This window comes from Dendrobates tinctorius, unplaced genomic scaffold (assembly GCF_039654945.1).
Source record: "Dendrobates tinctorius isolate UK_male_01 unplaced genomic scaffold, ASM3965494v1 ptg000326l, whole genome shotgun sequence".
NCBI classification, from domain to species: Eukaryota; Metazoa; Chordata; class Amphibia; order Anura; family Dendrobatidae; genus Dendrobates; species Dendrobates tinctorius.
Window position 1 is genome coordinate 10,591,597 of NW_027361993.1, and position 14,036 is coordinate 10,605,632.

The 14,036-nt window shown below is 45.5% G+C and overlaps 1 protein-coding gene across 1 annotated transcript in view; it reads right to left on the bottom strand.

The window, feature by feature from the left end:
* Positions 1 to 14,036, bottom strand: part of LOC141074195 (taste receptor type 1 member 1-like) — a 60,938-nt gene that overhangs the window by 10,743 nt on the left and 36,159 nt on the right. Inside the window, exons 4-5 of the mRNA XM_073561745.1 lie at positions 10,421 to 10,630; positions 7,995 to 8,115 (exon numbers count right to left, since the gene is read on the bottom strand). Coding sequence (XP_073417846.1) covers positions 7,995 to 8,115; positions 10,421 to 10,630 — 331 coding nt within the window. The remainder of the gene's footprint in view (positions 1 to 7,994; positions 8,116 to 10,420; positions 10,631 to 14,036) is intronic.

The following is a 14,036-nucleotide window of genomic DNA, read 5'->3' on the forward strand; positions in this document are numbered from 1 at the left end:
AATCGTTGCGCTACTATTTGCTGGGGAGAACATTTCGGTTGGTGACAGATCATTCCCCTCTTACGTGGATGAGTCAAGCAAAATTTTAAATTTTCAGTATAACATCGTGCAGGCAGACTACAGGGGAATGCAGATGCCCTGTCCAGAGTTCACTGTATGTCATGTGTCCACCCCTCTAGGGTTGAACATAGGGGGAAGGTATGTGTCTCAATTTTATAGCAACTTTTATCTGTAATCACTGTCCTCTTTCGGAAAATAAATGAAATAATTATTTAGATCTGTCTCTATGCTCTAAGACTCGAACTATACGCCTTTGTTAGATAATCGCTACTAATTCAAGGGGTTTGCCACGGACCCTCTTAATTTAACACTGTGAATTAAGTAACCGTGACTGGTGGCAGCGCGTTGTGTACGGCTATTGCGGCTTGCTGGCAGTCTAGAAGGGTCTTATATTGCTGAATAAGGGGCTGCGGCCTCAGCATTGATAACTCCCTTACTGCAGAAGCCCAATTGCCGGTTCACAACAGGCAGTCCGTCCAGCGACTAATTATCCTAGGTGCAGTTCCCTGACTGACCTGAGGGTAAGGGGGGCGCCGGAGAGCTGCGAGTTCCAAAGTGGAACTGAGAAAGTGGGATATACATAAATCCCCGCAGTACTTGGAAGATTGATAGCAGTGGTGGGGTATCCAATTTAACCTCCCCCTGCGGCAAATTGTAGAGCGAGATTAGCTTGCTGGATATTTTTGGTCACATGGTGCCAGTGGTGGGATAACTAAGATAAGCCCCAACGGTGCCTGTGATAGCCGTGTGCCGGCAGTGTGTCTCGTCCCTCCGTCCGCTGATACACCCGTGTCAGTGGTGGGACTGGGACATAGTGGTGACTCAGGGTCCGCTGTCCGTTGCGTTTTGGTGGCAGCGGGACCCCCGTTAGTGTCGCCCGTAAGTAGACGAACGGCGGTGGGCTGTTCGTCACATATTGGTATGTGTGGTACAGTAAAGGGTGCTTTACTGGATGGGAGATATGTTTCTCCCAGCAGATTAATGTTTGGCCGGGTTTTTCCCTAAAGACGGGACCTGCGATGATGTCAGGGTCACGTGATCATCCCATGTGATGTCTACCTCACTGGTGGGAGGGGTTAGGCCCTATATAATGGAGGTTGGTAATTGCCACAGTGAGAGTGTGTTTCTGGAAGCTACAGGAACTTGTGTGGACTCAGCCTGAAACTTGTATACAGGATTCCCGTGCTGCAGGACTATAGCAGCAAGACTCGGAAGGACCCCGGGAATGGCACCTGGCGGATGCCGCAGGACCTGGCAGCCGCTTAGTTACGCCAGTCCCGTGCAAAGGGTGAGTCGGGGACCAGTGGTTCTCCAAGGTGGAGTATGTGTTTGCTTTTCCTTATGTTCTGTTAAGCTGCTGGTTACTGAGTGACATTAAAACCACTGGAATTGTACTTTATGCCTGTGTGTTGCCTCGTTACTGCCACCCGGCGATTGCCTACCAGAGCGAATCCCTACAATTGGTGGATTGATAACGGGCAGAAGCAGTGAGGCTAGGCTGTTTTTATTTTTGATTTGTACCCCAGCCTATGTCCTGGGTGAAACGAGTGGCAGAGACCCAGGCGGGGAACTTTCCAGAAATGGAGGCCACGATAAAAACGCTCATAGAGGCCAATGCGACAGCAGCAGCAGGCTATGCAGCAGCAACAGCAGGCTATGCAGCAGCAACAGCAGGCTATGCAGCAGCAGCAGCAGGCTATGCAGCAGCAGGCTACACAGCAGCAGCAGGCTATGCAGCAGCAACAGGACGCCATGCGGCAGCAGCAACAAGAGGCCATGCGACAGCAGGCTATGCAGCAGCAGGCTATGCAGCAGCAGGAAACCAATCAGCTGTTGATACAGCATATTACGACAGCACAGGCAAAAGGAGCTGACTGGGGAATCCATGATATTCGGAAAGCCGTTCGTACAGCGATTCCCAAAACAGAGAAATCGGACGATGTGGAGGCGTATCTGGAGATGTTCGAAGGAGTCGCTGAGAAAGAGAAGCTCCCCAGGGACCATTGGGCAGATGTCCTCGCTCCGTTTCTGACCCCAGGACCGTTGAAAGCGTGTCAGGACCTACCCCCAGAGCAAAGGGTGGACTACACGGTCGTCAAGGGTGAGATATTGGCACGCCTTGGGGTAAATTTGTTAGTGCGGGTACACCAGTGGGAGTTTACCCCCTCCAAGCCAGCCTGGTCACAGTATTACGACCTGTTGCACCTGTTACAAAAGTGGCTGCAGCCTGAGGTGTTGTCCCCCCCGGCCATGCTGGACCACATAGTGACTGATAAATTTTGGAGGGCTTTGCCCCACTCCCTCCAGACATGGGTCGGACAGGCATCCCCTACTAATGCCGTGCAGATGATAGACCTCATAGAAAGGTATGGGGCTACCAAAGAGTTACAGGGAGGGACCCCTCGAAAGGTAACAGGAATGTTCCCTAAGTCCCCACCCCTGGATCGGCGAGCGGAGCCCAGGAAGGCCGCTCAGGACTTATCTGGGGAAGTAAGGAGCCCCATAATCTGCTGGCGGTGCCAGGAACCAGGTCATATGAGAGCTGATTGCCCCCACCTGACTGAGCCCATGGACACCAATTTTGGGTACCGCCAGTCCCATTATGCCGAACCAATGTGTGCAGTGGGCACCCCGAAAGTCCCCAATATGGAACATTTGTGTCGGGTGGAAGTGCAGGGCACCCCGGCTGTGGCCCTATTGGACTCAGGGAGTCTTGTAACCCTGGTACGAGCCAGCTGGATACACACCAGCGAGTATACGGGTCGTAAAATTGGGCTGTTGTGTATACATGGAGACTTAAAAGACTATCCCACCGCACTAGTGGTAATCAGCACGCCAGCAGGGAGGCGGTGCCACGAGGTGGGGGTGGTGACTAATTTACATTATGAAGTGATAATTGGAAGAGACTTTCCGTTGTTTTCTGTGCTGTGGCCGTCTATTATCCCGTCCACTGAGCAACTGCGGGCACCAGAGGCAACCAGGTTACATTCTCCAGAAGGGGGGCATGAACCTGGTGGCCCAGAGGAAGAAGTGCTGGCGGTAGTAATAACCTTCCCTTCGGTGGAGGAGGAGGAGAGTTCTCCTATAGAAGTATTGGCGGGAGAGGTGGAAGACTTGCCACTGGGACCCGAGATGTCAGGCTTGAATGTATCAGGTGACAATTTTGGTACAGCGCAACTCCGAGACCTTACTTTAGCCCGGGCCAAAGAAAATGTACTGTTTGTCAATGGGGAACCCCAACAACCTGGGGCAGATACGGTGTTTCCACGCTTTGAGTTGAACCAGGATTTGTTGTACCGAGTGGAGAAAATACATGGGGAAATGGTAGAACAGTTACTGGTACCTCAGACGTATCGAAGGCTGGTAATGGATTTAGCACATGCGCATGTACTTGGGGGGCATTTGTGCCAAAAGAAGACCCTCGACCGAATTCTGCAGCGATTTTACTGGCCAGGGGTTCATGAAGAAGTTAAACGGTACTGTAGCTCCTGTCCAGTATGCCAGGTAACCAGTCCCCAGCCTCACTTTCGGAGCCCTTTGGTGCCTTTGCCAATTATAGAGGTACCCTTCGAGAGAGTGGCCATGGACCTGGTGAGGCCTCTCAATAAGTCGGCAAGTGGACACCAACACATTCTTGTAGTTCTAGACTATGCTACCCGATATCCTGAGGCCATTCCTCTGCGCCACACATCAGCTAAGCTTATAGCAAAGGAACTTATGGGTATGTTTTCAAGGGTGGGAATTCCACAAGAGATTCTAACAGACCAGGGAACCCCCTTTATGTCAAAAATTATGAAGGAACTCTGCCGGTTGTTAAATGTCAAACAGTTGCGCACCTCAATCTATCATCCCCAAACAGATGGTCTGGTAGAAAGGTTCAATAAGACACTGAAGAGCATGTTAAAAAAGGCAGTTTCCAAAGATGGGAAGGACTGGGATCTTTTATTGCCATACTTGTTATTTGCAGTGCGGGAGGTGCCTCAGGCATCTATGGGGTTCTCACCCTTTGAACTATTGTATGGCAGGTGTCCGCAGGGCTTACTCGATATAGCCAAAGAGGCCTGGGAGAATCAACCTACCCCCCACAAAAGTGTGATAGAACATGTTGCAAAAATGCAAGAGAGAATGGAGACCGTCCTACCCTTGGTCTGGGAACATATGGAGGCAGCACAACGGTCACAGAGTCAGGTCTATAACCGGGAGGCTCGGGTAAGAACCTTTAGCCCTGGGGATCGGGTCTTGGTGCTTGTGCCTACCGTAGATATCAAATTTCTTGCAAGGTGGCAGGGACCCTATGAGATCATGGAGAAGGTGGGGCCAGTAGACTACAAGGTACACCAGCCAGGACAGAGAAAGCCAGAACAGGTTTACCATATTAATTTGCTTAAACCCTGGAAGGATAGACAGCACCTTGGTGGGGATAGTCCGCTGCCAGCATTTTAGATGGAAAAGGCTCCCTTACCTCGGGGCGAGGCAGGAGAAACCCAACCCGTGGTAAAAATTGCAGATACTTTGTCTACTAAACAGGTTCAGGAGGTCCGGGAGTTCATTAGCCGAAATACAGATGTTTTTTCGGAGCTCCCGGGATGCACCTCCCTAATCCAACATGACATTGTCACAGAGCCACAGGCCAAGGTCCGACTAAAGCCATATCGGGTGCCTGAGGCCCGGCGACAAGCCATCTCGGAAGAGGTAAAAATGATGCTACAGTTAGGGGTCATAGAAGAGTCTCAGAGTGAGTGGGCCAGCCCAATAGTTCTAATACCTAAACCTGATGGGTCTCTAAGATTCTGTAATGATTTTAGAAAACTCAATGACATTTCAAAGTTTGACGCCTACCCCATGCCCCGGGTTGACGAGTTGATAGAGCGCTTTGGGCAAGCACGGTATTTTACAACTCTGGACCTCACAAAAGGTTATTGGCAGGTACCCCTAATGGAGGCGGCGAAGGGAAAAACGGCATTTATAACACCTGAGGGGCTGTTCCAGTATAAGGTGTTACCCTTTGGATTGCATGGCGCTCCAGCAACGTTCCAGCGGTTAATGGATATTGTTTTCCGTCCCCATCGCCGCTATGCCTCTGCCAATCTAGATGATATCATTGTGTTCAGCACCGATTGGGAAAGTCACTTAGCAAAAGTACAGGCAGTGGTAGACTCCCTGCGACAAGCAGGGCTAACTGCCAACCTAAAGAAGTGTTTCATAGGGTTGGAGGAAGCCCGGTACTTAGGTTATGTCATTGGGAGAGGAGTTCTCAAGCCCCAAGTAAACAAGGTGGAGGCAATTCAGAACTGGCTCCGTCCCCTCACAACAAAACAAGTAAAGGCCTTTTTGGGTTTGGTGGGATATTACAGGCGATTCATTCCCAACTTTGCAACCCTGTCCGCGCCTTTAACAGATTGTTTAAAAGGAAAAAAATCTGTGATGGTCCACTGGAATGATCAGTTAGAGGAGGCCTTTACAAAATTAAAAGGGGTACTGTGTGGTACACCAGTCCTGATCACTCCAAATTTCAAAAAAGAGTTTGTGGTGCAGACTGATGCCTCTGAGATAGGGCTCGGTGCCTTGCTGTCTCAGGAAGTTAACGGGGAAGAGCATCCCATTAGCTTCCTAAGCCGGAAGCTTACCCCAGCTGAAACCCGGTACAGTATTGTGGAGAGACAGTGCCTGGCCATCAAGTGGGCACTGGAATCGTTGCGCTACTATTTGCTGGGGAGAACATTTCGGTTGGTGACAGATCATTCCCCTCTTACGTGGATGAGTCAAGCAAAATTTTAAATTTTCAGTATAACATCGTGCAGGCAGACTACAGGGGAATGCAGATGCCCTGTCCAGAGTTCACTGTATGTCATGTGTCCACCCCTCTAGGGTTGAACATAGGGGGAAGGTATGTGGTACAGTAAAGGGTGCTTTACTGGATGGGAGATATGTTTCTCCCAGCAGATTAATGTTTGGCCGGGTTTTTCCCTAAAGACGGGACCTGCGATGATGTCAGGGTCACGTGATCATCCCTTGTGATGTCTACCTCACTGGTGGGAGGGGTTAGGCCCTATGTAATGGAGGTTGGTAATTGCCACAGTGAGAGTGTGTTTCTGGAAGCTACAGGAACTTGTGTGGACTCAGCCTGAACCTTGTATACAGGATTCCCATGCTGCAGGACTATAGCAGCAAGACTCGGAAGGACCCCGGGATTGGCACCTGGTGGATGCCGCAGGACCTGGCAGCCGCTTAGTTACGCCAGTCCCGTGCAAAGGGTGAGTCTGGGACCAGTGGTTCTCCAAGCTGGAGTATGTGTTTGCTTTTCCTTTTGTTCTGTTAAGCTGCTGGTTACTGAGTGACATTAAAACCACTGGAATTGGACTTTATGCCTGTGTGTTGCCTCGTTACTTCCACCCGGCTATTGCCTACCAGAGCGAATCCTTACAATAGGAAAGTGAGAACATCAAGTTGAGGAGACTAGTCTGGCATGGTATGGATGGTATCACCAATAGTATTGTCTTCGTACTGCTATCTTAGCAATCTGACTACTAAATCCATGTTCTCCAGCCTACAACAAGGTCTTGTGTAAGAAAGTTGAAGTTGCAAAAATATATGTGGTGTCTTCAGCTGAATTTATGGTGCAGTGATACAGGTCTGTGCACAAAGTTAGTAAGACATTGCAAGAACCCCAAGATCTTAGGGTGGTTTCTCATATCCAACATTCAAGGTCTGGTACTGACCAAGATGTCCAGACCATTCATGGGTGTAGTGACCTATACCGCACAGCCTTATGTACTGTATGTGTTTATGAGGTTGATGAGTTCATGTCAGGACCCTTCTGAATATGGGAAGCAAGGTTTTGGCAGCATAGTCTCCCAGTGCTTAGCACTGTATGGTGGCGCAGTGGTTAGCATTTTATGATAGTTCAGTGGTTAGCACTTCGCAGTACTGGGGTTCAAATCCTACCAAGGACATCTGCAAGAAGTTTGTACATTCTCCCTGTGTTTGTGTGGGCTTCCTCTCACACTCCAAAAACATTTTAATAGGGAGTTTCTATTGTGAGCCCTACTGGGGACAGTGATGATCAGGTATGTCAAGTGTGGAGGAATATGATGATGCCATATAAGCAAATCATAATAAGTAAAAGCCTTAGTGGTTTGCCAAGAAATATGGCAAAAAGAGCCTTAAGTCTGACTTTTCTAGAATCTATCCTTACAAGGAAAATAAAATTGTGGACAGATAGGAGCCATTAGAATTTCATAACTAAAAGAGGGGAACCTTGTCCAAGTCAGACTATGTTTAAAGGGAATCTGTCAGCAGGTTTTTGCTATATTATTTGAGAGCACCATGATGTAGGGGCAGAGACCTTGATTCCAGTGATATGTCACTAAATGGGCTGTGTGTTGCTGTTTCAATAAAATCAACATTTTATCAGCAGGAGATTATTATTGCTGAACTAGGTGTCTCATGCTTCCTAGTCATCTACTCTGCATAATCCCACCCACACCAATGATTAGCAGCTTTCTGCCTATGCATAGTGTACAAAGGAAGCTGCCAATCAGTGGTGTGGGTGTGGTTATATACGCTCGTCATTTTGAGCACTGCCTCAATCTTTAGCAAAGAAAACGGTAATTGTATCAAAATGACTGTATGCAGACCATCAAGTTACACATCACTGGAATCAGGCTCTCAGCCCTTACACCACGAAGCTCTCTGATTACGTAGCAAAAACCTGATGACAGATTACCTTTAATGAAGAAGATAAATGCCATTTGCGGATGGTTCTACATTGGAAGAAATCTTGAATGCTCTGACAAAACCCATGTAAACAAGTGGAAAACATAACAAAAGTGGAGAGTATAGGTTTTGCTGGAAGCTCTGTGTCATATTGGGTTCCCTAGAGATCAAAATTATTTAATACTTAACCATGCACTACACATAACTCTGCATATTACCAGTTTTGTCGACAAAAGCCATTTTGGGGCAAGGTAAACATTCGAAACAGCAAGAATGAGATCCCGTTTGCACCCGTCGTTCTCCTTTTGCACACTCCTTTGAACAAATTGATTCAGGAACCTGCAGTGAAACACAAAAGGCGCCCATATAATACAGATGATAATAAAATACTGCCTTTAATAACAAGCATCTTCCCCACCTGCAGACGCCTTCTAGTCTCATTTCTCGGATTCACAGAGACAACACTTGACACAACCACCAGGATGCTAAGTGAAAGGTGGGCATCATGCTGCCTTTATTTCATCTGTTATAGTGATGGCTGTAAAATCTATAAGCTGTTTCATAGTTGATAGTGAATATTGAAGCAAAGCTATGACCTACAGATGACCTGGGGCAAGGGGACTCACTGATGCGAACAGGTAATTAAATAGGGTTATTGGATGGCTCGCAGACCAGGCACAGCTGAAAGAAGAATTCTGGGATACAACACATTTATGGCCGTTATAGATAACCTATCACCTGTATCCTCAGATGCAGAAGAATGGGGAGGTGACAGACTTATGACCTTAGCCTCAGTGTGACCAGAACGAGCAGGTAAATTATATTAAACTGCTTTATTTCCATTCCAGTTATGAATATTTGTGTTTTTTTTCTAAAGGGTTACATCACTGGGCAGTGGTGACAGCACCTTTCATATTAATATTGAGGAAATGGATGACGATATGTATGCCATGTTTCTTCTCTATGGATAGCTAAAATCGGGATAGGAAACATGACAGTAATATCTCTCGCCTGGGACCTCCAGGGGCAAATATATCATAGAATTAGGGATCTCAAAATTGCCTAGAAGAATAGCCACATCCCTGACTAGCCTTGTCATGTGTCACCAGAGGGGAGGTATGTAGGCGTGATAATTAAAGCAAATACCAAACTATGATCAAAGTCAGTCCTGGTAGGCACAGTGGGCTGTAGTTCTGTCCATTACCCCCCAAAAAACAAAGAGCTCCCCTTCATAAAACCTGAAGTAAACCCTGTGACATCAGAACATGTCTTCTCTTTATTCTTGTTATTTTATGTGATTGTTTATACCATATTGTTTTGTCCATTTTGTAACATCTTTGGTTATTTTTATAAACACTGCCTACTTTTTGGATTAAATATTTTAAAAATGTAATAGCTTCATTCTTCTTGTTCTATAAACCGCACCCCTGGAGCAATACGCTATCTTTATCGGGTATCCAATCGGCCTGTATAAATGATTGATGGTGGCAGCTAGTTCCTTATGCTATTGTGGAGTTTGGCAGTGATTGTACTGGGATATGTATATGTATGTGTATATATATATATTCCATGATTTTGAATCAGATGTGTATATAATCTACACTCTCTGTGAGTTCCCCAATAACCGACCTAGTAGTGGAAACATCTGCAGCCTCGTCCATCACTCGTCAGTCAATTGTGTAAGTCTCTTGATGATTGGAGGCAGTGAAGTGTTGGTCCCTGGAAAATTGGTACCAGCCGTGAGAACTGTGCGATTCCCCCTCTTGGTGTCCTTGACACCGTCTACTCAACATCTCAAGTAAGATTGGAGCTGCTATAGACTACAGAGAGGACTAATAGTAAAAATCTAAATAATTCTTCATTTCTGGCTCTGGGAGAGAATGGCTCTTCTACCATGAATGGAAGGAAATGGTCTCTCTTAAGGCCACCATATATATTAGACATACGATATCGGTGGGCTCAGCTTACAATCTAATGTGTATGGAGGCCTCCAACTCTCACCAGACAGATAATGTTTGTGGAGATAAAGATCCAGTGTCTCCAATTTCGGACTACAGATTCTTTTGTTTTCACTGGGATAAGACAGTATCGGAGGAGTCTGTCCGCGGCTCTCTCATAAAGCACATACGAGGTTCATAGAGCAATCGTCTGACAGTTGTCTGTTGCCTATGGGTGTTTTAATTGATATAATCGGAATTAAGGGCCCCAAACACATTAGATTGAAGTCAGCCGGACCTGCTGATAGTGGAATCAGTCGACCACCTAATATGTACAGGGGGTCTACTCACTCTCTCTGACAAGCAGCTTGCACCCAATAATCTAACCCTTTTGTTCTTCAGGAAATAAGCTGCTGTCAGAAAGGTCGGGAAACCCTTTTCTCTGTTCTCCCCACTGAAAGCAATAAGGCCACGTATACCCCCCGAGTTATGGAGTCTGGGGAGAGGGCGTCCGGCCGAATGCTATCATATGTTTATAGCTGAAGTATGCAGTCATTCTGAGCTGAAACCCCCTGACTACATGGACCCTCCAGCAGATGCCTGATTTCAGTTCATGTTGCCTATACTGGAAGAAGAGCCAGTTTCGGGTTAGCACCATGATTTTGCCAGTACAAGCCCTGGACTCTCCAGCACTCAGATTGACTTACAGAGTTATCCTTGGTGTGCCATTTAGGCTCTTTGTTCAGCTCGAGTCTTCCTGCAATTTTACTGTATGAACCAATGACTCTGAAGGTTGGGATAACAGTGTTCCAAGACCACATTACGATATCATAGCCAGTGGCTGGGTCGCCATTACTATCAAAACAGATGGATTGATTGTAGAGAGTGAAATTCACCTTCTTCACATATTCTAGGAGCTGGTGGAATAAAAACAAAAGCAATTACTGCAGGCAGGTGCAGCGTCTACTGGCTACAGCATCAGACGTCACTACTGTAATCTGCGCAAGATGAAAATTTAGCTTTTTACGTATGAAAGTGATTGTTCGTTCACTTAATTAAAAAAAGTAAATGAAATGGTGTAAAAAATATAAGTTGTCTTGGTAAATTTTCTATAGTTCCTGTTCTGTCCTTCCAGACATGTGACCCCTGGATACAATGAATGACTGTAGTGGCCACGTGTTCTTTGCTGCTGGGACCAGTAAGTAACTGCAGCAGTTACATGTCCGTCCAGACAGTGCAAAAAGTACATAGACAAATACAGGACCCACAATGTGTCAGAGTTTAGAGTCAAAATATTATTACTTTTTTATCCTTTTTCATTACTCTGAAAGATTTCTTTAAAAAATTAGGTGACCAGACAACCCCTGAAAGAGATTGTCTCAGTACGATAATCCCTTTCCAGATGTCAATTTAAGGATATAAGGGGTAATGTCTCTCCTTCTGAATTGTAACATGACTGACATGCCGATGTAAAGAGACTTACAGGCCATGCAATGATCTTCTGGGAAATTAAATATTCAAATTCCTTCTACAGAGGAAGAGGACTATCACATTAGTGCCACCTACTGGAAGAAGCATTCCTAAAAGTCAATCTTGACCATTGCCACATGACTTAGAACAAAAGCCAAACCAGATACTCTCTTTTCAGACACGTGAAAAAGCAACCTGTATATATTTTATTTCCCAGTGGAGCATTGCATGGCCAATGCTTATGCTAGCATGACAAGCATTTCACTCTCCACAAGAAAAGATATTAACGTTTGGACCCCAGTCAGAGGCCTCTCATACAGCCAAATCAGATATCTTGTTTTGCACTGAGGAGGGGCAACACCCTGAAACACAGGTCTACAAATAGAGATTCTTGTTTGGCTTTTATCTTAAGACGCAAAGCTTGTTAAGGGGTCAATAATGGGGTCTTTTAGGATTGCTACCTCCAGTAGATGTAGCCAATGTTCTAGTCCTCTTCCTCTCTGAAGAGTCAGTTTGCATGTTAAGGTATATGAATTCTCAGGAGTGACATTCCTATACTACTCTTCTGGAAATGTATAGCAAAATTGATTACTGGGTGTTGCTATGTATCCATTGTCAGTAGATAGTGTTCCTAAACACCGAGGTCCTAAATCACAACATTTTTGTACAGCTCAGATACTGAGATAATTACTTTTGGGTCTTCATTGGCTGTAAGTCATAATCCACTCTTCCTCCAGACTCTGGGACCTTGATTTCCAAATGAAATGCAAAATTTACTTTCATCTGAAAACAACACCTTGGGCCACTGAGCAACAGTCCAGTTCTTTTTCTCCTTGGCCCAGGTAAGACACTTCTGGCGTTGTCTATTCGTCATGAGTGGCTTGACACAAGGAATGTGACACTTGTAGCCTATGTCCTGGATATGCCTGTGTGTGGTGGCTCTTGAAGCAATGACTCCAGCAGCAGTCCACTCCTTGTGAATCTCCCCCAAATTTTTGAATGGCGTTTTCTTAACAATACTTTCAAGGCTGCGGTTATCCCGGTTGCTTCCGCACCTTTTTCAACCACACTTTTTCCTTCCACTCAACTTTCCATTAATATGCTTGGATACAGCACTCTGTGGACAGCCAGCTTCTTTAGCACTGACCTTTTGTGGCTTACCCTTCATGTGGAGTGTGTCAATGACTGCCTTCTGGACATCTGTCAAATCAGTAGTCTTCCCCATGATTGTGGAGCCTACTGAAACGGACTAAGGGATCTTTTTAAACGCTTAGGAAGCCTTTGCAGGTGTTTTTAGTTAATTATTCTAATTTACTGTGATAATGACTTTTGGGTTTTCATTGGCTGTAAGCCATAATCATCAACATTAACAGAAATAAACACTTGAAATACAGTAGATCACTCTGTTTTTAATGACTATATAATATATATGAGTTTCACTGATTGTATTGAAGACCTGAAACAAATTAACTTTTTGTTGATATTCTAATTTTGTGAGAATCACCTGTAGGTAATGCAGCTAATGTGATTTAAGTGGACCTTGCAAAAGCATTTGATACAGTTCCACATAACAGCCTTATAATGAAGCTACAGAAGCAAGGACTGGAGGAAACTATATGCAGATGGGTAAGGAATTGGCTAAATAACAGGAAACAAAGATTCTTCATAACTGGTATGTTCTCTAAATGGGATATAGTCAGCAGTGGGGACCGCAGGGCTCAGTACTGGGAACAGTGGGGACCGAAGGGATCTGTACTGGGAACAGTGGGGACCGAAGGGATCTGTACTGGGAACAGTGGGGACCGCAGAGATCGGTACTGGGAGCAGTGAGGACTGCAGGGATCTGTACTGGGAACAGTGGGGACCGCAGGGATCTCTACTGGGAACAGTGGGAACCACAGAGATCGGTACTGTGAGCGGTGGGGACCGGAGGGATCTGTGCTAGGACCAATTCTTTTGAACCTCTTTATTAATGACCTTGCAGATGAGATTGAGAGTAAAGTGTCAGTCTTAGCTGACGGACGACACCAAACTATGTAGGCTATTAAAATCTGACCTTGACATTACAATATTGAAAAACAATCTGGATAAGATGACTGAATGGGAAATCACTTGTCAATGAGATTTAATGTAGATAAATGTAGAGTAATGTATCTGGGACGGAGTAATCCTATTCTTGCATATACATTAAATAGGAGTATACTCGGGACTACAGAACAGCAGAAGGACTTGGGTATTCTGGTTACAAGTAAGCTGAGCAGCAGTACTCAATGTCAGGCAGCAAAAGCAAACAAAATTTAAAGTTGTATAAAAAGAGATAAATCCCGCAATCTCAACGTATTATTACCCCTTGATAAATCACTGAAGAGGCCACATCTAGAATATGGGATCCAGTTTTGGGCTCCACATTTTAAAAAGGATATTCAGAAGTTTGAGTCAGTTCAAAGGCGGGAAACTAGATTATTACAAGTGATGGCGGCCTCTTATATGATGAAAAGTTGAGCTTGTTTAGCTTAGAATAAAGACACCTCAGAGGAGATCTTATTTACATGTATAAATATATGTGTGATCAGTACAAAGGATGGCACATTCCTTCTAAGGACCATAGGAAGGACCAGAGGGCACTCATTACACGTGGGAGAAAGGAGATTCTGGCAGCTAAATAGGAAAGGGTTCTTTACAGTTAGAGCAGTCAGACTGTGGAATGCCGACCACAAGAGATAGTAATTGCAGACACCATAGCAGCTTTTAAAAAAGGCCTGGATGATTTCCTCGATACACATAACATTGCTGGTTATAGTTACCATATTTTTCAGACTATAAGACGCACTTTTCCCCAAAAAAATTTATAGT